The 25014-nt window shown below is 42.7% G+C and overlaps 1 protein-coding gene across 2 annotated transcripts in view; it reads right to left on the reverse strand.

Moving 5' to 3' along the window:
* TRPC6 (transient receptor potential cation channel subfamily C member 6) overlaps positions 1-25014 on the reverse strand; it is a 123544-nt gene that overhangs the window by 30609 nt on the left and 67921 nt on the right. Inside the window, exons 1-4 of one of the 2 annotated variants that reach the window (XM_042456068.1) lie at positions 10766-10988; positions 7469-8243; positions 2899-3078; positions 202-366 (exon numbers count right to left, since the gene is read on the reverse strand). In XM_042456068.1, coding sequence (XP_042312002.1) covers positions 202-366; positions 2899-3078; positions 7469-8155 — 1032 coding nt within the window. In that variant the 5' untranslated portion in view covers positions 8156-8243; positions 10766-10988. Of the gene's footprint in view, positions 1-201; positions 367-2898; positions 3079-7468; positions 8244-10765; positions 10989-25014 lie in introns of those variants that run through there. The other variant, XM_042456067.1, reaches the window with a different exon arrangement.

Below are 25014 nucleotides of genomic sequence, written 5' to 3' on the forward strand. Positions count from 1 at the left end.
AGCTGGGACTATACAAAAAGAGCCAGCCCATGTGTTTGTAGCTTTTTACAGAGAATGTCAGGATGTAAGATCATCATTTCATTACAGCAAACATCTTGCCACTGAAGCATTGGTAAGTTTGTGTGTCTGCTTTGTTTTAGCCCATGGAACACAGAAACTGTGAAAAGGACTGCAGTGACTTTGCACCAAACCAACTAGTACCTTACTGCATGGAGCAATCCAGTAAGCCACTGACAGGAACGGCAGCCCAACAGCAACAGCAAGAACCACTAAAAACTTCACGGCCATGGTCTGTTGTCGTAAACCTGACAGATTCTCATACCAGATAGAGAGGAGCTGCTGCTGGCAGTTTGGATGTGCTACAAACTAAACGACAAAGAAAGGGAGCACAAGAAAAGGTTACCACTAAGCTATCACTTAGTTCAAAATCAGTCTGCTAAATGCAAAAAATGGAGAAACAATCAGATTAATCTTTCGGCCACGATTACAAAGGAAACAGTATGGACAGAAGAAACATCTTTGTGCAATATATGGAAGGGAAAGTTTGATTATTTGTCCAAAAGACACGGTGGAATTAATTTTTAGCAATTTCATTTTCTTCTGAAAATCTCTTCTGAAAATGAAAGTTCAGGGTATCCTAATAGCTGTATTTAGGCGGGATACAGACCGCCAATTTAGGGCGGTCTGGCCCCGCCCCTTTCCCCAGAGTATCGGGGCTTCAGTGGCTACACCAGCAGCCGCTGAGGCCCCGATCCGCCGCTTTTCGGGCTGCGGGGAAGCGGCAAAAGGCCGCTTCCCCGCAGCCAGAAAAGGGATGTCCCTGGGGCTTCAAGCCCCAAGGACACCCCGCGGCGGCGGGGAGCAGAGAAAGGGGCCGCTTGGCCCCTTTCTCGTTTAGTCCGCTGGGCGCAGCCTTCAGACGGCTGTGCCCAGTGGACTAAACCCGGAAGGAGCTCCGAAACGGAGCTCCTTCCTGCTCCGTGTCCAGGGCGCACTAAGCACCCTGGCGCGGAGCTACTACGTCATGGACGCGCCGCCCCGTCTAGAGGCGGCGCGGCCATGACGTACTCACGGTGGCGGCCGTGCGGAAGGGCCGCCGCCGTTTAGTGCGTGTTTGCCACGCACTAGGGTTAGGGCGGTGCAGAAGCACCGCCCTTTCGTAACCCTAGTGCGTGGCGAACACGCACTAAACTGCCGGTCTGTAACCGGCCTTAGACTGTAGTTCTATACACACCTACCTAGGAGTAAGTCCTATGAGCTTATTAGAAGGCATGCACAGCATTGTGCTGTTAAGTATGCTTTGTCTAGCAGATTCTTTGTTGACATTAGTGCTTTACTTCTCTTCAGTTATTCCACTCATGAATTTCATTTGGAGTTTACTTAGACTGTGTATTCACAACTCCACAACTGCTACTTTTACTGTTACAGAAAATTTTGTAAATATTACTGGATATAAACCTACAATGCCACTTCTATGTTTGTGTCCCCTTTGAAACCTCTGTTTTATTGAGGTGAAACAGAAGATGAAATTTAGTGAGCTTCCACATATTATGCATCCAGTAGACGTTAGAGTCATTCTAGAGCTTCAGTCTCTCCTCCTCTTAAAAAATCCTAATCTTGTGCTAAGTACTTATTTTTCAGTTTCTATAAACTTAAATGTTTCATGTTTGACACAGAAAAACAAAGGAGGCAAACCAACTCTGATCATGACTTCTTGGATATAAAATATATGTTGAGTATTTGTTAAAAAAATCTTCTGGTGAGTTAGGCCAAGGTTCTGTTTCTGAACCTAACCATTTTCCAATTTTACTTTTTTATCAGAAGCTTAATAACTTCTATAATTGAGTAACTGAAACTAGTGTCATTATCCTAATTGCAACTAGTGTAGTTCCACTCAATCAACAGTTGAGTGGTGGGTCCATACTTATATAAATCCTATTGCTTCAATGGTTTTGCTCTAGTTGGGACTAGCAACTAGAGAGCTAGTGTGGTATAGTGTTTTGAATGCTGGACTATGATTCTATTCAAATCCCCACTCAGCCATGAAAATACAACACCCACTGGTTTACCCTGGGCAAGACACACACATTCATCTTTACAGGAAGACAATGGTGAACTTCCTCTGACTGAATCTTGCCTTTAAAAAAGGGGCTTAAAAAGGGTCACAGTAAGTCAGAGATGATTTGAAGGCATATGAGAACAAAGGTAAGATAATCTTCATGTTAACAGTACAGAACTGGCATATTTTTATTCCTCTGTAATATCTTTAATCATCTTTTAGTTAGTGCATGATCACACAATAGTTTTCTGAACTGTTGCTTTAGTGCTGCAGAGAAGGGAAAGGAGGAAAACCATCTGGGATGAGTCATTTAATTATTTTGTTTTCTGAGGTCATGGAAGCCATGGACCTTCATCTACAGTATATGTTGTACAGGGTGTGTAAAGGTGAAAAGCACTTGCAAAACGTCCAGAAAATCCCAGCAAGATAAATTTTTGCTTGCCGACTGTAAGGGACACACACATGGTATTTGTGTTACTTGCTCTATAGTACCAGAATGGACATCCATGTGCACTTCAGACACATTATGAGAAGGCAGGACTCATTAGAAAAGAGAATAATGCTAGGAAAGGTGGAAGGCAGTAGAAAGATTGGTAAACCACACACCAGATGGATAGACTCAATCAAAGAAATAACACCCTGAGTCTGCAGTACCTGAGCACAGCTGCTGAGGATGAAGAGGTTGGAGGTGTCTCACTCATGGGATTACTATGAGCTGAGGTGGACTCAAAGACCATTAACAACAACAACAACAACAAACCAGCATGAAGTACATGAGAAGGACTGAATGGAAATATCCCCAACCCAATCAGCTATTTTTTAAGAAGTCAAGAGCTTACTTTTTTGACTTCATACTTTATGGCAAGTTTTAAGCGGCTAAGGCTAGGACGTCCATGCTCTCCATGGTTCAGTTCAACATCTCCATTTAGAATAGCTTCCACTTCTTCTGTATTTCTACACAAATCAAGTAGTCCAACCACAAAGTCTTTGCACTGCATTGACAGCTTTTTGTAATCATTCTATGAAAGAAAATAAATTGGAAGTGATAAGCACACTCTTCTAGGTCCAGTCAATAGCAAGTCATTAGAACAGGACAATCCTTGAACCCCACTATTGTGCCTACTGAAGCCCCCTGCCAGTCCCTGGAGCACCCTTCCCATTTGTTTGGGGGAAAAAACAATTTGACTAGATTTTGGTCAAAACCACACCTACCAAGATCCCCACAATACTAGTAGTTAACCATATATATGAAGTGGTCATTTTGGGGGCAGGACAAGTGAGGACAGTCTGTGAGGGTGATTATCCCTCAACATTTTCAGCCCAGGCAGTGTGGAATGAGGCATGGAAGAATTACTGGAAAGATAGAGCTCCACATTGCATTATATAGGAGAAGGACTAAGTAGATGGGGTAATGGTAGAAATTGGGTACCAATGAGTGCTGCTCTATCACTGTGAGAGACAGCGGCCTCCAATATATCAAACTTGAAAGTAATGAACTGGGGATAGAAGACATATGTTTACAGGATATGTGACTAAGCAAGATACAGGGTGGATGACTTGTAGATTCATGCTGTGACTAGTAAAATGATGATAGAGAGACTGTATTTTCCCACTTTCCCCACCTTCATTGTTTTTTATTAATAATATAAATGAAAATACAAGAAACACATCACATGTTAATTAAAAATAATGCAATAATGTTATCATAAGACAGGTAGTCAATTTACTACAGCAAAATCTGTGAAGTTTTTTTTATGAAATGAGTTTCAAATATTGCCTTGAAATTACATCTGAGATGCTGGAAAATAAAAATCATTTGTCAATTTATTTGAACACAAGATGAACAAAGTCAGAACTTTGAAAAATCATGTTCTTGGGCAAAACTTCCAAATATCATAGCTAGTGGATTCTAGGAGTTAATAGTCCTAAAATGTAACTTTTTCAAGCTCTGAAGCAGTTGCACAAACCAACTTGTCTATACTTCTGCTTCATTGGTTTCTATGAAACTTTAATTTTTCTCCTTGTGCTAAGTAACACGGGGCACTTCCAGACACAAGTATGTCAGAAGGTGACATTATTTGTGACTGTATCTCTCTGGGATTTTAAGAGTCAAAGTAAATTTTGAGTTGAAAAACCAGCTTCCAGCTGGCTTGGCAATATAACACAAGATGCACCACACCATGACTCTTGGAAGCCAGCTTCATGCCGGCTTCAGTCAGCTTCTGGGCACTCTGGCAGTGTGGCATGTAGGCATCATCCATTTTAACCTCCTGCCATGCAGAAAGACAAAATCAAAGCACTCCCAACAGATGATCATCAAGACTCCATTTTAAAAAACCTCCAAAAAAAGAGACTCCACCACACCTGTTCCCTTGTTGATCAGCTCTTACAGTTAGGAAGGTCATCCTAATATTTAGATAGACTCTCTTTTCCTTTACAGTACAGCCCCCTCCCTCACGTAAGGCAAATACCACGTAAACTCAAGCCCCATTCAATAGAATGAGGCTTGTGCTTGTGGTGGTGGAGCGCGTGCACCACAGGCGCACACGCCATTCAATACATTGCAGTGCGGCTTCCACATAAAGTGGAAGCCGTGTATGGCGTGCCTGCATATGGAGCAGGCATGCTGTACTTTGAATCCATTGCTTTGTGTTCTAGTCTCTAGGGCAGCAGAAAAGAAGCTTGCTGCTTCTTCCATGTGACATTGTTTCAGCCACAGCAGGAATCATACAAGTTTATCACACGCCATTTCCAGACCATTCTGGGCACTGGATGGAATCAGCATGGAACTAGCGAGAACTTGTCTTACCGCACAGGAGAATGCCACCAGTGCTACCAGGAGTCCCTAAGCCATTTCCCATCTGTGCTATGCAGTTCAAATGTTTTCTTCAAAATTGGCTGCCATAGCACAGATGGGGAAAGGCTTGGGGACTCCCGGCAGCACCAGCAGTGTTCTCCTGTGTGGTAACACCCATTCTCGCCTGTTCCATGCCGATCCCATCCAGTGCTGAGAACAATCTGGAAATGGTGTGCGATAAACTTAATAGTGTTAGATCAATGTAGCATGAAAGGGCTCATGAGAGTGGTGACAATCCAAATAGATGTGTTAGATCTCCAATCCCCTTCCTATTTTCAGGACATTTCCATCTTCTTTCCTATTCCTCTTCTTTCCTCCATGCCTCCTGTCTGGCTGTCTATCTATCTATCATCTATTTATATCTCACTCAAGACTCAGTGATAAAACAGCAAATAAATTTGTCTGTGATTAAAGCTTCAAGATTGGGTAAGAGGGGATGAATATCACTTGAAATTCTTCTCATGTTGACTAGCATATACATATATGAAAGGTTCATCTTATGGAGAACAGAATCCTACTATTTTGCCCTAATGTGCTAAAGATTTTTTTTTTAAAAAAAAAATAGACTTACAGTGCAGAATTGAAAGCTATAATGATGCATTTCTGTTTGTTTCCTTAGAGCAAGGTCTCCCCCCCCCCCAAACACACACACACAAAGAGGCACTGGAGGAAACTATCTGGGCATACAGGTTGAGAAGGGACTCTTGCTCTCAGGAAACAAACACAGCAATAGCAGCTTTAAATTTCACCAATTTACCTGCATAGAAAAAAATTAAAATATTTAAAAACCCAAACGTATGAAGACTGCAACAATCAAGAAACACATGCACTGGGCTGGGGCTCAGTCACATCACAACACATAATACAAAATGTTCCCCCTTACTGATTTTTTTTAAATTGAAGTTGGGATATGTGGAAGGGGAAATGTCAAGTATCAAGAAGCAACATTAAATGATGTAGTATAAATCAGCAAAAATAACCAGTCTGGTTGAGCTTACATATAGCAGCTTTGGATGCTATACCTTGGCTAAGATTCTCAGTAACTGGCAAACTTAAGGCATGCTGTAGCTAATGTGAACAATACAACTTCTTTAGAAAAACATGTGTTTGTGGAGAGAGAGGTTACCACTGAGTATAGTTGCTATCACCTGCAGCAACATCTGGGAAATTACATCAAAGATAAATGACTCCTACAGATTAACACTCCTTTACATGTGAAACAGGAACCAACCTATCTATCTTTACACCCCCCTCCAACTCCCATCTGATTAACTAATTTTTATATGATAAAGGTTATTAGAATGAGATGTCATTTGTGCATGACAATATGTTACTGAGGCCATGAGTGTCTAATTAATAATGTCTAATTAACAATTTGTTATCAGCTCTGATAGCCTTTTGGCTGAAGAGCGGGGTATAAATAAATGAATAAATAAATAAATGAGTTACAGTAGACCCTTGTTATATGCTGGGGTTTGGTTCCAAGATCCCCCATGTATAACAAAATCCGTGGATGCTCAAGTCCCATTAAATATAATGACATAGCAAAATGGTGTCCCTTATAAAAAATGGAAAATCAAGGTTTGATATTTGAAATTTATACTTTTTTTGAACATTTTCAAACTGTGGATGCTTGAATCCGTGTATACAAAAAACGTGTATAAGAAGGGCTGACTATTCTGGTGTTCCAGGCTGATTCCATTCACCAGAGCAGCCCATTAGAACACAATAATCAGGAAAGATTTCAGATGTTACAAGGTTAGCCTGTGGTTTGACCACAGTACCTTTTTACCATGTGCTGCCTAAACCTGAGCACTGACAGTTCACATTCTGACAGTTAAACAGAAACCACATATTCTGAGGCAGTATAGCTCAGAAAACTGCATACTGGGGAACAAAATTCAAACCAACGACATTTAGGGTGAGATTCTAGATTATCCACTTAGTTAAGTTAACTAAATAGAACCTCTTGTAAACTAAGTAGCATCGAAACCTCCTAATCCTACCTTAAAAGCCACCAGATGCTGCAAGCAAAGAGGTCTATTCTCCTGTTGATTGGAACACAGCAGATTGATACTTCCATCTCCCTCCCACCAGGATCTCTAGTGCAACAATCGGAAGCAGGATCCCTGTCACAATTCTGCTTTGCACCAGGGACTGCTGGCAGGGGGAGGATGGTTTCCGGCACAGATTGACTGGGACAGAGCGGACTGACTGTGGCACAATCAATATGCTGTGCCCAATCAACAGGAGAACAGACTTCCATTGTTCACAACTGCTATCAGGTGTTAAGGCTGGATTAGAGGAATTTTACCACACTTGTGGGATTTTTGCCCCAATAATACTACAATTGTGAATACATAATCTTCTATAATGTGAATCAGTAACAGATCCAGAACTCTAGTTTAAAATTCCACAACCAAAATACTGAATTCCAGCCATGGTCAATAACTGCTGGAAACATGATATTGAATTAGATGAATGTTTGATTTGATCCAGTAGCGCCTTTCATGCTATAACAAATTACTTCAGTGTCCAGACTTGACCCTTACCTTGAATTCTTTTTCAATATTAGCGAGCACAGCTAGCTCATTGCTAAGTTCTAAGGCAGTCATTACTGGGTCCTCACTAGATAAAGACAGGTAAGCAGGGCTTGCCAGACCTTTGTAGGCATTGATCCTAGACCTAGAAAGGCTGAAAGAGTCGTGCTTTTGCTTCTTATTGCATTCACTACATTTGCAGAAATAGTCATGAGGCCTCTCAATCCGAGCTCCTTTTCTCAGCAGCGTGTGTACAATTTCGTATTCCTGGCAGTGAGCAGCTAGGATGATTGGAGTCACATCATGAGAAAAACGAGTTCCATCCTCATCATATGCATAAAAGTCATCATGTTGCAGCTCTGATTGGCTGGGACTGGTGGTTAGTCTCTTGCCTTCAGCGAATGCAGGATGACTCAAGATGGCTTCTACTATTCGGACATAACCTTTGCTAATGGCTAAGAGTAGGGCATCCCCAACACGTGACAGGTTTTCTTTTTTAAGTAAAAGTTCTGTGATTTCCAGGTGTTCATTTGCTACAGCCAGCTGCAATGCATTCTGGCCCATGTAGTCTACACAATTCACATTGAGTGAGGGACATTCCTCCAGCATTTTACGAATGACAGGAATATTGCCGTACTCTGCTGCTTCCAAAAAACGCTCCTCTTCAATAGAAAGGCTGGTTAAACGGTCATTAAACATATATGCTGGACCTCGGTTAGCAAGCCGCCTGCCTTTCTCTCGAACTACAGTCTGTTGTCGGAGAACATGCCTGTTGTCAGTACCTCTGCTGCAGGGGAAAGAAAAACATTGTTGGTGCTTTGACTGGAAAAAAAATTACATTTTTCACTTTTTTAGGAAAAATACCCCGGACCTTACAAAACATTAAACATGGCTGTTTTTCCTGAGCACTGAAATCTTACTTCTTATCTCTGATTTCTGTTCAGTGGTCAGAAATAAGAACAGGCTTTTCTTCAACAGCACTGAGAGGTGGAGTAGAGCCTGAGGAAGATGATTGTGGGTGGGATGGGAAATCTCCACTGGTTACATTTGTCCTAGGAGATGGAAATTCTTCACATCTAGTTCAGGCAGAACCCCTTAAAAATAAATCTCTGAAAACCCTCCCCACCCAGATCTTGTAGCTATATACAAGAGTAGGAATGAAGCTAGGAGTAATCTGCTAGCTGTCACGGGGTTAAGGAATTTTTACAAGGAATACAAAAAGATGTTTACTTCAGGTGTTTCTGCAAGTAAGATCAAGAATTGTATAGTTCCTTTGCTCTTCAGGAGGCTCTCTGAACTGTAACCTACAGAGTAATGCATAATTTCAGCCTTTTCAAAGATTCTACACTGCACTTTCTGATGAGTGTCCAGGATGCAGATGAAAAGTAAAGAAGCCCTTCTGGTTTGTATGTGATTTTTCTCAGTGCTTTATTTTGACACAATAAATCAAGATTCATGAAATTTCAACTTAGCTCTCATTCAAAAAACAGTCCCAGTATTGCAGTTACTTGCAGAGGTAGGCAGCATTTTACACATTTTCACAGGCTAAGATGATGTGGACCAGATACAAACTTTAATGGAGGGTGTCCTCCATTAATAATAGTGTCTGGTACATCATCACCCTCCATTAAAGTTTGTATCTGGTGTTCTGGATTTCCTCTGTGCTGACTCATGCTGATATACCATGCCAGTTGCCTTTCTTAGGACCAAGACTAATGACTTAAAAGGGGTATAATGCTATTCTTTGAGAAAATGATAGGTGGGTCTAAACAGCATTTAATTTAACTGCATCTAACTAAGAGGCCTTCCAGTCAAGAAAAAGAATCTCTGAAAGTCCTGTACAAACTGATTTTATTTTGGATAGACACATGAAATTTCCTTCATCCTGAAATATTTCCTGGGAATGCCTGGCATTATCAAGGATTTTTCATTCTTACTTCCCAGGTCAGCTTAAATTAACCCAGTGTTTTCCAAAATGAAATGTATCTCTATTTGGCTGTTTGTATGTACTATTGCAGAACTAGCTAAGACGGCTGCAACCAGAAAACGCAGCTATTGTGGGCAGGAAGAGCAGTGGAGGAGAATTTCTATTCACAGGCACTCTAAATGGCTTATAATAATGATGCTACAGTATCAAAGCTGAACACAATAGACTACTAAGCAACATGGCACCAACAGAGGGAGAAAAATGAGAAGCCTACCTGTTCTTACTCCAAATCAGGGGTGGGAAAATCTCAGCCCTTGGAGTAAATCTGACCTCCTAAATTCACAATTTCCCCCCTAGAGTTTCCCACATGTCCATGTAACCAGTGGACAAGGTGGGCAGATGTAGAGGCAGCAGGGGCCATTCCTTCCTTGCACCTAACCAGCATACTGCACTGGCACATTTTGGGCACACCAGAAGTGACAGAATGTCACTTATAACCACCATATTGTTCAACTTTCAGCTAATTATTATAAATTTTTTAGTTCAAGATTTGGGGGGAGGTTGCAGGCTCTTGGGGATTAAGAGAAGCAAGCTGCTGCATTTGAGAACAGTGCTGGGTGATTTTGATTGGTTTGAGGGTGAAAATTTCCCAAAACTGTCCCCTCAAAATTATTTAAAAAGAAGGGTGGTCTTGGGAGCTTTGGGGGGCCATTAGGGATCCCAAGGGCCAGATGAGAAAGATTTACCACTGTTGACACACAGCAGTGAGGAAAATCAGTTAGTCAGCTACATGTGTACCTGGACTTATTGTTGCTACCATTACTGTAGGGAGTGGTACCATGAGGAGATGCAACTATTTTCCTCACTCTTTTTTCAGCTTATTATAGTCAATGAAGTGAAGAAAAACAAAAATCAAGTTCCTCCTATTGCTTATTTAATTTATACCTTGCCTCTTCGCAGACAAAGTATTTCCAAGGAATTTACAAAATTGATTTTAAGAAACATTAATCAAAAATAATTCAAAGGAATATGAAAGAAAACAGCAGCAAAAGGAGCAATTTAGGAGTCCGCACAATTCACTTGTATAAAACCTAGCAATAACAAGGAAGCAACAACAGTGCTTCCCTTAAGTTCTGAACAGCATGAACTAAAATGGGAATGGAATTCAGATGCATAAAACTTCCTTCGTCCTAGAGGCCTGACAGATGTGGAATAGCGTTAGCTGTGTTACAAAAAAGTTGACATTTCTGTGTCGGCTTTGAGTGATAGAATTCCAAAGGAAGGTATAATCCAGCTTGTTCCTGGTTTCCAACACTGTCAACAGAAATTAAAAATAGAAGCCCAAATAAAAATGGAGTTGGAGAGGGCAGAAAGAGGGATACCTTTGGATCTGAGGAGCTATTAGGCAAGAAGCCCTCCAACAGGTCCTCTCTCAGTGGCTTAACTCTTACGTAGAAACACGGTGATTAGGTGGTTGCCATTTTAATTTCCTAGAATACCAAGAGACAACACTGTTATGCTGGCTATATTGGCAGGGTGAATTCTAGAAAGTGTATTACAAAAAAATAAAAATGTCTGATCTGGTCACTGTGACAATTGTTTGGTTACATCCTGCTTGGATTACTGTAATACACTCCATGCTGCACTGCCCTTGAAAAGTAAATAAAGGTTAATAATAATAATAAAGTGTTCAGGAATTTCAGTTGGCCCAAAAAACAGCCAGATTGTTAATTGGGGCTGGCTATGGAGAGCATAGAGCTCTGTTGCTGTGATAGCTCTACCAGCTGCCAGCCCATTTCTGGCCCCAATTCAGAGGGCTGGTATAGTCTAGGCCGTGATGGCGAACCCGTGGCATGCGCGCCACGGGTGGCACGAGGCCGCGGTTTCACCAGCACGGGGGCAGGGAAAAGGTGGAACGGGCGCGTGCCCCTTCGCGCCTCTCCCTACCATTTTCGGGCCTCCCGCTGTCTCTCTGAGACAGAGGAAGCCAGAAATGTGCACCGGGGAGGAGAGCAAGGTGCGTGCGCGTCGGTCTCCTCCCCCAGCCCTCTTCCCTCTCGGCTTTCCATGGCCGCCGGGAAAGGGCTCCGTGGAGCCCTTTCCCGGCGAGCAAAGACCGAGGGGAGGCAGCTGGGACGCGTGCCCAGGAGCCTCCACCTCCCCCGGCTTGCCTTGGCTCACCGGGAAAGGCCCCGCAGGGCCCTTTCCGCAAAGCCAAGGCCGAAGGAGAGGCGGCTGGGACTTGCCCAGCCGCCTCCTCCTCCCGGCTTGGGAGGAAGCCTCGGCCTCCTCTCAGGCTGGGAAGGAGCGCGGGGGCCGCCCGTCATCGCGGCCATCGCCGCGGTGGCAAGCGACCTCCTCCTCCTCCCGGCTTGCCTTGGCTTGCTGGGAAAGGGCTCTGCAGGGCCCTTTCCCGGAGAGCCAAGGCCGAGGAGGAGGCGGCTAGGACGCGTGCCCAGCCGCCTCCTTCTCCTCCCGGCGAGCGAAGGAAGGGCAAGGGCCCTTCTGCCGGCCTCTGATGGCCCAAGGAGGGAACCTCAGGGGCCAGCAAAGGCCGGAGGACAGCGCGCCGTCCTCCACGGCCCTTTTGCCGGCCTCTGACGGCCCCAGGAGGGACCCTCAGGGGCCGGCACATGCGGGGGGGGGAGCCAGAGGCTCCCTCCCTCTGAAAAGGGGGTGTAAGCACCGCCCCGAGGGCGGGAGCCCTGCCCCAGCACCCAGCCACCATCCCGGGGGTAGAAGCCCCGCCCCACGACCTTAAAAAGGTTCGCCATCACTGATCTAGGCCTAGTGTATCTGAAACCTAGTGTACCTTATCGCCCTGCATGAAGTGAGTCCTAAGATCCTTGTGAGAAGACTTTCTCACAGTCCCACTGCTTTCTGAGGCACATTTGGCAGATAGGGCCTTCTTGATCTCTCCTCCTAGACTTTGCAACTCCCTCCCTAGGGAGGCTTACAATGACCCCTTCCATGCTCTCCTTCCACTGTCAAGTGTAAACTTCCATATACCAGCAGGTTTTGGGAACTGATTGTAATGAGCTTTTAATGACTGAGTTATTTCTTGTTTTTTATGTTCTGTTTCTAATTCTATAGGTTATTAAATTACTTTTAAAATACCTTTATATAGTTTTACTGATTTGTGCGGGTGAGTGTTCTATTTATTCTGGTTTTAATATTCTATACGCTGCCTTGAGTTCCAGTACTGGGGAAAGGGTATGATATAAATGAATAAAATAAGAATGAGGAGGAGGTGTTGATGGTGGTAGTAGAGGAGGAAACTTATTCAGCCTTTGCTGCAGGTTGAAAATCTATTGGTGGGAAATTAAAATGGTGGCTACCAGACATGCCTGTTCAGGGGCCAGAACTAACATCAGTGGTGAGCCAGTAGTTGCTTTAAGTTAACTACCATATTCAGATACCAAGGCTTGGCATAAACCCATGGTTCCCTTAAGCAATGTTTGTAGTTCTCTTACAACTTAGTTCTGTTTGTAGTTCTCTTACAACAATGTCACTCAGTACACTCAGGTCACTAAAAATGTTGTGTTTACTTACTATCACTCCTTGAATCTTTCCAATACTACAATATATGCAGTGTGACATACACGGGAAAAATAAAGATATCCTTTTGAACACTCCAAAAGCATTCTGTAGAAAATCCCTTCTAGAAAGAAACTATTAAATTGAACAATATTGCTTAGCTTTTAAAATGGCCTAAAAGAAGTTAGATGACTTTTCAATTATAAAAAAGACCAAAAACATACACACCACCACAAACCCTCTCCAAATAAAACCTGATTGAATCCACTGCTTTCAAATCTCTAGGGCAAATAAAGACAAGTCTGAAATATATGAATTTGTCTTGGCTGATGGATTAAAGCACCTTGGCTTTATGTAACAGGGCTCTATATGTTTGTTTTCATTCTGGAATGAGAGTATCATCTGCAAGCAGAACATCTGGAAGGTTGTGATGAGAACCATTAATTAAATATTCCAATGTAATATGAAAATGGGACCCAATTGTGTGCTTATTATTTTAAAATAAATTCTACACATATACTCACAACAGCTGGAATGGCATTTGAAGAAAACATGGACAAATAATCAGAGTTTAAGTATGGCTGATGTAATGTGAAACATATAACTTAGAGATAAATTAACTTTCTAAGATATTCAAAAGATTACAGGAAAATGTCTTAGAGCTGGGACATTGTTACCCATTTCCTTAAGTATTTTGTGGTTTAAGCTTTCAAGATATTTCTGACTATGAATGACCTATAGACAAGTCTATCATGAGGTTGTCTTGGCAAGATTTGTTCAAAGTAGGTTTGTTATTACCTTCTTGTGAGGATTAGAGAGGCCACTCAGAGATTTTCCATGGCCAAGTGGGAAATTCAACCAGTCTCCTAGAATCCTAGTCCAGAACTCAAGCTATCACACAACACTGGTTCATTTGCTCAAGTGCGCTTGTATTACAGTGTATAGGTCTTTTAACAATGTACATGAAGGGCCTTTAGTGTTGTCCAGAGGAAATCTTGCATAGAGGAATTGAGAGTAATGGATCATGTCAAAATATATTTGCCACCCAAATAGGCTGAAAATAACAGCCAAGGTTTATTTCTAGTTTTTATGTCCAGGTTCATCCTGATTTAGGGAGGGGGGGCTGGAAGCTTGGTAGGGGTTTAACTTGTCCCATTGTGCATAAAGACTTCCAGGCAATTGATTCTTACAGGAGATATTTTTTTCAACTGCTGTTGCTTTGTCTCTTCTTCATCATCATCTTCCATGTAATGGCTGGGACCCCAAACCCCTAAGGACCACAAAAATACTCTGATGGGCCACATGCAGATTCTCATCCCTGGCCTGGACTCACCATGTGTAGAGGCACCTGATTAAGGAAAAAGTACAGGGTACACCACAAGTACATTCTTTAAAATGGGGAATTAGCAATGAGATGAGCTAAAGATTAGATTTAATCAAATACATGTTTGTTACTGAAAGATTAAGATGATTATAAGTCTTATGTGTGATGTTTATGGCAGAAGGGTTGGGTATAAAATACTCAAAATAAAAGGAAAGGAAAAAAATGTCATAGGACCAGAAATTGATCAGTTAAGCTGAAGCCTGGGGATGGGGAGATAGGCATAGATATGAAGAATGGCATGCGAGTAATTTTAAAAGGAAAGGAGCAAAGAGGTCTGCTTTCTAAAATAAAATAAAATAAAAGGAGATAGAGGAGGGTGGTCAGATCCAGATGGATGGACACATGATGATGATATAAATAATTTATCTGAAGTTAGAAAGCCAGAAAGATGACAGAGAAATGAAATTACAGATGAAGAGTCTGAGTGCTGGTATTAACTCTTCTAAAGCAGAGCTTCTCAAACGTTACTTTTTCAATTACAGCCCAAAAAATCCTCAAGCCACCAAGTAACCATGGTGGTTTGGCAATTCTTAGTGTTGTACTCCAAAAAGTAACTTTTCCAGGTCTTGTTCCAATGTAAAAGAGGCAGAAGAAGTCAAAATTATGCTCTTGTTCTGGAGTTCATCAGGTGGACTGGGACACTAGAATTGTGATTGCACTTACTTCCTTATGAATTTTGGATTAAAGAATTTCAAAACACACTCTTCAAAATACACTCTGTTAAGGTCATAGTGAGGCAAAATGTGGGACTGAAGGCTACTGATACATCATCATCTTCCCTTGAGCAATAAATTTCTGAGCATCAGAGCTAAGAGAAGAGAGTGGCAGAGACAAGGAAAGGAAAGTGGGAAATCTGTTCGCTTGCACAATATGCATAGAAATAATTCTGAAGCCTGTCTGAGCCTAGTTTAAACCTTTTCTACAAACAGGGAGGGAAGTGCATCAGAAGGAAGAGAAGGTGTAGCATTCAGGGATATGTGGCAGTGGGCATCTGAGAGGAACTAGCAGCAATTTAAATGGGAACATGTACCAGTGCAGTGGGATAATCTCATTTTAATGCTTCTCAGTACAGTTTATGTGCAAGCAGAAAACAGGAAGAGCAGACGAAGGCCGCATTAGAAACTTTCTTCCCAATATGTCTGTTGGGAATTTAACTGTATTGTTTTCTTTTGTTTTTTCATTTGTAAGCCACTTTGAGTCCCATTTTTGCGGGGGAGGGAGTAGGATAATAATCATAATCATAATAATTTGTTCTCTAATTGTAGATAGAGAGTATGTTTTTCAAACATTGTACTGACACTTGTAGGATCAAGTGGTTCATTCTCTTCTATCAAACATTCTACTATTGTTCAAAACCGGGAAGCTCCCAGTGGCTTTGCAAATCAGCCGGCTGAGCTCAGATTCTAGCCAGATGTTACCCAGGCTGCACCCAGTAGGCAACATCGGCAGCAAAATGCATGCCATAATATCAGGATACAACCTGAATTAGAATTCAGTTCAGCAGCAGTAAGTGACTTTTTTTAGCTGTGCGCTAATCTCCTTAGTCATAATGGACATAACCTAATATTTGGAGTCATTTAAAGTATAGTCAGAAATGGCCCAAAAGTACTAATTAATTATTTCAACTCTGATAAGAGTTTATTAATAGTGTTGCATTTTAATTCGTGTTTTGTAAATTAACCAAAGAACTTGTGTTCAAATGTGGCCATTAAAACTAAAACTAAAAATATTATGGGTAATCATAATACACTTCACATCCTACCATTCATTGCAAGCAGGTTCAAGGTGACTAAAACAATTGTAAAAACAATGAGTTAAAATAAAATATACCATCTAGCTGCCATAAAACTACAAAGAAAGGCAGTAGTACCAGAAGATAAAAGACCATCTAAAACCTTATAGTAATCTTGAATTTCCTTTTTGGATTTTTCCAGAGCCAACATGTTAAGTGTCCTCTATTTCAGCTCTTCATAGTTGTGCTTCTTTTTACTTCATATTACACATTACAAGGAACATATGTCTAGCTTTCGTAAAGTGGAAATAAATTTTACAAAAATAATTTTTAATAAAAGGGGGGGGGGACCCAAAGGAAGGAACACTGCCATTTTTGGATGTCCTAGTCATCCGCAAACCGAACCAATGTTTGGGTCACACAGTATACCGAAAACCCACACGTACAGACAGATACCTGCACAAGAACTCCAACCATCACCCAGGACAAAAAAGAAGCACAATCAAAACACTGGTAGACTGGGCAAAATGCATCTGCGAACCCCACTTCTTGGAAGATGAACTGAAGCATCTGGACTCTATAGGCTAATGGTTATTCCAGCTCAGACATCAGAAGGGCTGCCAGGCCCAGGAAAACCCAGAGAAGTGAAGACAAGCAACCACCCAAAGGTAAGGTATTTTTTACCATACATCAAAGGAGTCACAGACAGAATAGGCAAAGTGGTGAGGAAGCACAACCTTCAAATGGTTTACAAACCGACGAAGGAAATCCAGCAAATGCTTTGCTCAGCCAAGGACCAGAGAGACCCTCTCACAGCCGCAGGAGTTTACCACATACCATGCAGCTGTGGACAAGTCTACATAGGGACCACCAAACACAACGTGCAAACAAGAATCAGGGAACATGAGAGACACTGCAGACTGGGCCAGCCAGGAAAATCAGCAGTAGCAGAACATGCCACAAACCATCCTGGGCATAAAATACTGTTTGAAAACACTGAAATTCTGGACCATGCCAACCACTACCATAATAATTTCAACCGGAAAGAAGAAACCCTTAAAGTGGATAATTTCAACCAGAAAGAAGAAACCCTTAAAGTGAACAAAATTTGGCTACCAGTCCCGATAAGGACTCAGCAAATGCAAATGGGAAATCACTCAGAGTCAGGGGCTTTCCCAGCAGATAATGATCACCTATTAGCAGACACTAATCCTCTTTTGCATTAGCCTCCCAGGCTGAGGCCTGCCATCAGCACAGAACAATGTACATGCAAATCACTCCTGCATTCCCAGGCTCACACAGTGTGTGTGTGTACACACATACACACAACCACTTTTTCCAGACAAGCATTCTCTGAAGATGCCAGCCACAGATGCTGGCAAAATGTCAGGAAGAAACTCTTCTAGAACATGGCCACATAGCTCAAAAAACACACCAAAAATATTCTTCCTCTGAAATATAGATTATATCACCTGGTATTCGTTGGCAGACTCCCATACAAGTACTAATAATTGCATGTTTGTCCACGAACTTTGTACCTTTTCAGCCTGACTAATAAAGTTATACATGGTGTAGTGGCTTAAGTCTTGAACTACAACTCTGGAAACCAGGGTTTCAATCCCCATTCAGCCATGGAAACACTCTCTCAGGTCTCAGATTGCCTTGTTGGACAAGGGAAATGTGTCCCTGTTGGTCCTGCTAGACCTCTCAGCGGCTTTCGATACCATCTCCTTTGGTATCCTTCTGAGTCACCTTTCTGGGATGGAACTTGGGGGCACTGTGATGCAGTGGTCCTAGTCTTTCATGGAGCATTATTTATCTCCTGTAAGTGTCAAAGGAAGAAAGAAGAACTCATCTCTGTTGTAACAAGTTTTGACGTCAACATCTTGTAGTTGGGATTTAATTTTCAATTTCTAATAAATACATGGACTTTATAAAGCAATGAAAGAAGTAATTGTTCATCCTATTGGTACTGATACACTGTCAGTTATCACGTTAAATGTATGTATGCATCAGAATGTATGCTTTTTTTTAAAGGAGGATTTGTAGAAAGTCAAACTGCGAATGACATAACTTGGAATGAGAAGATCCTTGGATGAAAAGCATAGCCCTACGTTTTCCACTACACAAAGCCACTACGTATTCTCATAATACAGAAATTCTCAAGCAGACAGGTGCCAACACTTTTGTTGCTAGGTGCCAACACAAAATCTGCCATTATCAACACAAAATCTTGAGCAAACCTGGTTTTAGGTAGCCAAAGATATGCCTTAAACATCATCAGATGCAGTTGACTTGAAAAAGACAGGATGCATATTGATCGAGTATAGGCTCGAAGGTTTGGGAGAGATCTAGCCTTCCTTTCCAGCTAAAGTATCGTAGGATTGTAGAGTAGGAACTGATCCTATGGGTCATCTAGTTCAAATTCTCTCTAAACCATGAAATTCACACCTCAAGCATCCTTGACAGATGGCCTTCCAACCTCTGTTTAAAAATTCCCAATGAAAGAGAACTGACCATGCTCCATGGCAAACTGTTGCCATCTGGAAGTTCATCCTGATGATTAGCTGAAATCTTTTCCCTTGTAATTTGAACTCATTGTTTCTGGTCCTACACCCCAATAGCATCAGAAAATAAGTTTGCACCATCTTCTGTGTGATAGTCTTCCAAATATTTGGCTATCATATCACTTCTATCCATCTTCTCATCTCTAGACTAAACATACCCAGCTCCCTTAACAATAACCCACAGAGCTATTATCTAGATCTTCTGGCTATATTCCTTGTTCTCTTTAAAAACAGAAGTAATTAATACAACCATATAAGACAGGTTATAATAATTCTTATGTGAAAGATAGCAGATGGGGTTGAAGCTGACAGTTTTCTGCCCAAAGCTAACCAGCATGTTGACCAGTGAAGTAAAATGTAAGCATCAGACTTGCTAGCTCTGAGCCTAATTTCTTAACCTATACAGTGGGCCCTGGGAACTCCTACGGTTTGGATCCAGGAATCTCCATGGATACAGAATCCATAGATGTTCAATACAATAAATAATACAATGGTGATTCTTATATAGATGTCAAAAAAGGTTTGCTTTTTGGAATTTATATTCAAGCTGTAGATCCTTGAATCCATGGATAAAGAATCTGTGGATACATAGGGCCAACTGTATATTGACACAAAAAGCCCATTCCTGCACATGATCCTGTGAAGGGATCTTATAGCACATTTGAGACCAAACGAATGAAAGAAGTCTGTAGCATAAGCTTTTTTAAATTTAGTATACTGCCTCAATCAGGCATCTGAATAATCCTAGGTAAGTGGTTATGGATTGCAGCCTTATACTCACATGCACCACAAAACATACATGGATAATTATTATTAACCTTTATTTATAAAGCGCTGTAAATTTACACAGTGCTGTACATACAATCTTTTAGTTAGACGGTTCCCTGCCCTCAGGCTTACAATCTAAGAAGACACGACACAAAAGGAGAAGGGAGTGGTGGTGGGGAAATAATGTAATTTAAAAATCCTAAAATTATATTCGAATTGTGCCAGGTGTCAGGAGACAGGAAAATTGTCTTTGTAGAAAACAAGACCTTAGTGAACCAACATATTTATAAAGGTGAGTCAAAATATCTTAAGATTTTTTTCACATGTTCACTGAAATATAGAGGCATTTTAGAGCAGATATAAATGATTAATTATATAAATTAGATTGGTAAAGAGAGACATGCAATACTTAAATGCATGGGAAACTGTTTGCTTCTGCATAGGGAAACATATAATAGAACAAGACCAGGACAAACTAAAAGTATTTGTTCTATTCCTTTAAAAATATAAAACCAGGAACTAAAGATTTAGTGATATTGAGCCTGGTTGCAGACAACTTAGCATAATGGAAGAAACTTGTTTTACTGTACTACTTTTTAAAAAAATGTTTCTTAGCTCCTAGAAGTTTTATAGCAAGAGACAGCATAGGGTCTCCAAAGCACAATAGCTTACCAGCTAGAAAATATCACTTGGTGAAATGACATTCTTGAAACAAAAGTGCTGCCTCCAAAAAAATAATTGGAAACTTGTGTGCCATAAGTTACAAAAAATACACATTTATCCCTCACAAAATGCTCACAATTTGACAAAACAACAGGACACTGACAACACATTCCAACACACACTTTTGGTATATTGGTATATCCTTCTTCAAAATTTATTCCAAAATAGTTTATAGTACAATTTAAAACACAATTAAAATAAAAAACCAGCCTAAAATATATTGCTTGTAAAAATTACAGTACATAAAATGCCCAATTAAATTAAAAATGTGTTTGCCTAGTCTGTAGAAGTAGTGTAGATGCAGCATATATTCCTGGACAGATATTTCATAACTGCAGCACTATAACCAAATCGTCCCCTCTCTTGATTTCTGTCTCATCTCTGAAGGAGCAGAGAGATGGAAAAGAGTATCAACAGGTGAGCTCAAAATAGGGTTTTTAAAAAGGTTTATTAAAAGTAGTATGTAGGTGGGACAGAGAAATTAGCCAATGGGCACTTCCGATACTTTCTCCTGTCAAAATCCTCTCCACACATGCACCAGCTGCTATTTACTTCATGCAGCAAAAGGAAATTATATCCTAAAGATACCAGATCCCATCTGATCTTGGAAACTATGCAGGGTCAGCCTTGGTTAATACATGGATGGGAGACCACTAATGCATACCAAGTCATGTAGGCTGTATTTCAGAGAAAGGAACTAACAAAAATACCTACAAGTATTTCTTGCCTAAGAAAACCCTACAAAATTCATGGGGTCACCATAAGTCAATAGGCAACTTGCAGGTACACACATATATGCAGCAAAATGGATGAAATGTCTACAAGATTGCTAATAGAGCTTTAGAAAGCCATGTCACCAGTGGTTTGCTCTCAGTAAAATTCTACTTAGAGAACAATCAGTAAGTGTCTCCAGCAACTTAAGAAGTCAACCAATAGGAAACAAGTGATAAGGAAATTGTGTTTCCTAAATCCTTTTATCCTACAAGGTATATCCCAATACTCATCCTAAAGGTCATTCCCACTTACTGTATAATCTGATCCCCGATGCGGTCCGCTCTGTGTTGGAAATCAGTTCCAAAAGGTACTCATTTCTCACTGTAAAGGGGAGCTTTTTAATCCTGCAGCCAAATCGTGTGGGGTTTTTTTTGGGGGGGGGCATGACTGTCATCCCCATTTGCGCCGCTCATGTGTCAATCATCATCACATCACTGCAGACCGGACTGTGAGGAGGAAGGAAGGGTGGAGGAGGAGGTGGAAGAGGAGGAAAAGGGGCTGTAGAGAAGAGGAGAAGGAAGAAGAAGAGGAAGGCTCAGGACTGGGAGGCTCTCTCTGCCCTTGCTGGGGCTCAAAGACGGCTGGCGGAGAGAGGCAGCCTGGTCTAGTGTCCGCCATTTTGTGGTGCCTGGTCCTCCTTCACATTAAGGACATGATCTGGTCCCCCTGTCTCACGGGGAAAGGCAAATCATCTGCCTACCTACAAAGCCACTGGAAAGCATCCCAGGCCCCCGGACTGGCTCCGGTCTTTCCCCGGCAGAGTCCGCCTGCCTGCCTGCCTTCCATCCCTTCCCTTTCCTCCAGAGCTGCGGAGCTAAATGGTTAGGGTGAGGAGCCAAACCCTTGAGAGAGAGGGTTATTGTCGGCCAGAGGCCAAGCCCAAGGAGAGCAACTGGGTTGGCTGACAAGTGAGGAGAGGGAAAGCAAAAGACAGCCTGGTGGAGTGGTTTAACTCTGGAGACTTGGGTTCCAATTCCTGCTCAGCCATGGAAACCTACTGAGTTGCCTTGGGCAAGTCACGCTCTCTCAGCTTCAGGAGAAGAAGACAAGGGCCTTTGGGCTGCCCAAGCAACCCCTTTAGAGTTAGCCCGCAACCTTCTCCCAGGCTGACCAGACATGTCCATCTTTCCCAGGACAAGTCCTCCATCTCATCCTGGGAGGAGGAGGAGGAGGATGACGATGGCAGGGCCACTTTTCTTTTAAAAAAAATTTGAAAAATCGATAGATTGGTAAAGAAACAACTTGCAAAGGCTTTAAAGTAGTTGCTTTACAAATCTATCAATTTTTTAATTTTTTTTATTTAAAAAAAAAGAACCCAAAGAGGCAGCACTCTGTGTGTGTGTGTGTGTGTGTGTGTGTGTGTGTGTGACATCTCTGGGGAGGGATGGGACACACACACACACACCTCTGCCATTTGTCCCTCCCCTCAGAAGGAATCAATTCTGATCTGGCATTCCCACTTACTGGACACGTTTCAGAATCAATTGTTCTGCAAAGAACCTCAAAAATAGTACAGTGCGCCCGCGCCATAAGTGGACACACTATATGCGGCTTCCAGCAGAAGCAGAAGCTGCGCGAATAGAAAAACAATGGCGCGCACCCCCACGACCCCGTGCCCCCATGCTGCCGCATGCACACACACCATTGTTTCCAATGGGACATGAGCACGTCTGGATTTTCCCTTATGCTGGGGGATCCGGAATGGACCCACTGTATTATCAGGAAACTATCAAGTTTTTGTCATTTGCCCCGCTTTATTCCAACTAAAATCAATCCAATGAGGATTGGAAGCGGTTTCAAGTGGGAATGGGGATCACATACCCCGAATCACAATTTAGGGCAAACTGTAGTGGGAACGACCCCATAGAGGAGTATTCTGGTAATAACAGCACACTACAGAAGTCAAAACAGGGTAAAAAAAAGGTGAGCCTGTTATGATTTCAAGAACAAGATGGCAAATTAAGAACATTTGTCACAAGTCAGAGTCTAGGACAAACTACCAGTATCTGCTATCTGTAGCTCTCTTAGGACTCATACAAGAACGATTTTTATATAAACTCATTTCTTTTACTAGGACTCTAATGCATATAGTGTAGCAGTGAAACTATTTCCTCCAGTGGAGCACAAATTGTACTACCACCACAGTAGATTTTAGCAAAAGCTATAGCAACTGTACTTCACTTTAGAAAGTTATATTGCTTATGGCAATAGCATGGTGTCACATACACAATTAAAGAGCATTCCTACCACCCTTGGAATTCACTATTGTGAGGGAGATATCCATAAACAATGTCTGTGGAGTACATCTGCAGCATTGTTAACTACTGCACACCTTTGAAAGAGACAGGATTTGCCTGATATACTATAGATACACCAGGGACGTAGCTAGCATTTTAGGAAGGGGGGGGGGGGGGGGAGGAGGTGCCACCATTATAATGGGGCTTGGGTGCAGTGGTGCAGCAGCACACTCCATTCATTTTTCTGATGGAAGGGGGGGTCCGGACCCCAAGAACCCCCCCTTGGCTACGTCCCTGGATACACAGACAATAGATGTGGACAAGATCCTCGGAAGTGTTCGGAAGACGACCTGCTCTCTCGATCCCTGTCCCTCGTGGTTAGTAGCCCAGGGGGGACCGACGGTAGCTTTATTGCTACGCCGGATCATTAATACATCTTTGAGGGAAGGGCAATTTCCATTTGAACTTAAATTGGCCATTGTAAAACTTATATTAAAAAAGCCCTCCCTCGACCCCCTGGTATACAATAAATATCGGCCAGTTTCCTCGCTACCATTTTTTTTTTGGGATCGAAGAGGGCGGTTTGCAATCCAGCTTCAGGCGGTCTTGGACGACGGATTATCTGGACTCATTTCAAACTGGTCTGTGGGGGTTATGGGGTTGAGACGGCCATGGTCGCCTTGGTCGATGTCTCCGTCTGAGCATCGAGGGGGGAAGCGTGTCCTGTTGGTGCTCTTGGGACATCTCAGCGGCTTTCGATACCATGACCACGTATCCTTCTGGGGCGCCTGGCAGAGGTGGGACGGGGGGCACTGCGCTCCAGTGGTTCCGATCCTACCTCTCTGGGAGTCCCAGATGGTGCAGCTGGAGACGTGTCGCCGATGAGAGGGCCCTTAATACTGGGGTCCCCCAAGGAGCCATTCTCCCCATGCTATTCAACATTTACATGAAACCGCTGGGAGAGGATCATCCGGAGACATGGGGCGCGGGTTATCAGTACGCTGATGACACCCAAATAATTTTCTCTATGTCTCCGACTGATGCAGTGACTGAGGATGGCGTCTCTTCTCCTCCGTGGCCTGTCTGGAGTCGGTAATGGGCTGGGGGAGGGGAAAACCGACTCAAATTGAATCTAGAGGAAAACGGATGGTACTCGTGATAGGTTTCCCTGGTCCAGGAATGGCGGTAGTTCCACCTGTCCTGAACGGGGTCAAGCTCCCTGTGAAGGACTTGTGCGCAGTCTGGGGGTGCTTCTTGACTCGTCGCTTCACCTGACTGCTCAGGTGAATCCGACGGTCAAGAACGCCTGTTATCAGCTTCGGCTTATTCGCCAGCTCGCCCATACCTGGCCCAGAGGGACCTTGAGAGCGGTAGTACATGCTCTGGTAACCTCGAGATTGGATTTCTGCAATGCACTCTACATGGGGCAACCCTTATACCAAACCCGGAAGCTGCAAATGGTACAGAATATGGCAGCCAGGCTGGTCACTGGAACTTCCAGGGCCAGCCATATTACACCGGTGCTTAAAGTTGCTTGCATTGGCTGCCTATTCGTTCCGGGCACCAATATAAGGTGTTGGTAATGAACTGTAAAGCCCTAAATGGCTTGGGCCCAGGATACCTGGAGACCGCCTCTCCCCATACATTCCGTCCCGCACCCTCAGAACATCTGGGCAGCAACTCCTTAGGGTGCCAGGGGCCAGGTTGTCCTCCACTATGAGGAGGCATTCTCCATCGCTGGCCCGGCCCTTTGGAAACCGGCCCCATAGAGCTCCGCTCGACTACCTCCCTGGCCCAATTCAGAAAGGACCTAAAACCTTTCTTTTCCATCTGGCATTCCCCGATTAAAATCCATGGGCCTCCCTCCTCTACTGTGGCAAAGAGGATGGGCTAACGGCGGTTTTAATTG

The sequence above is a fragment of the Sceloporus undulatus genome, chromosome 3, assembly GCF_019175285.1.
Source record: "Sceloporus undulatus isolate JIND9_A2432 ecotype Alabama chromosome 3, SceUnd_v1.1, whole genome shotgun sequence".
Lineage (NCBI taxonomy): Eukaryota > Metazoa > Chordata > Lepidosauria > Squamata > Phrynosomatidae > Sceloporus > Sceloporus undulatus.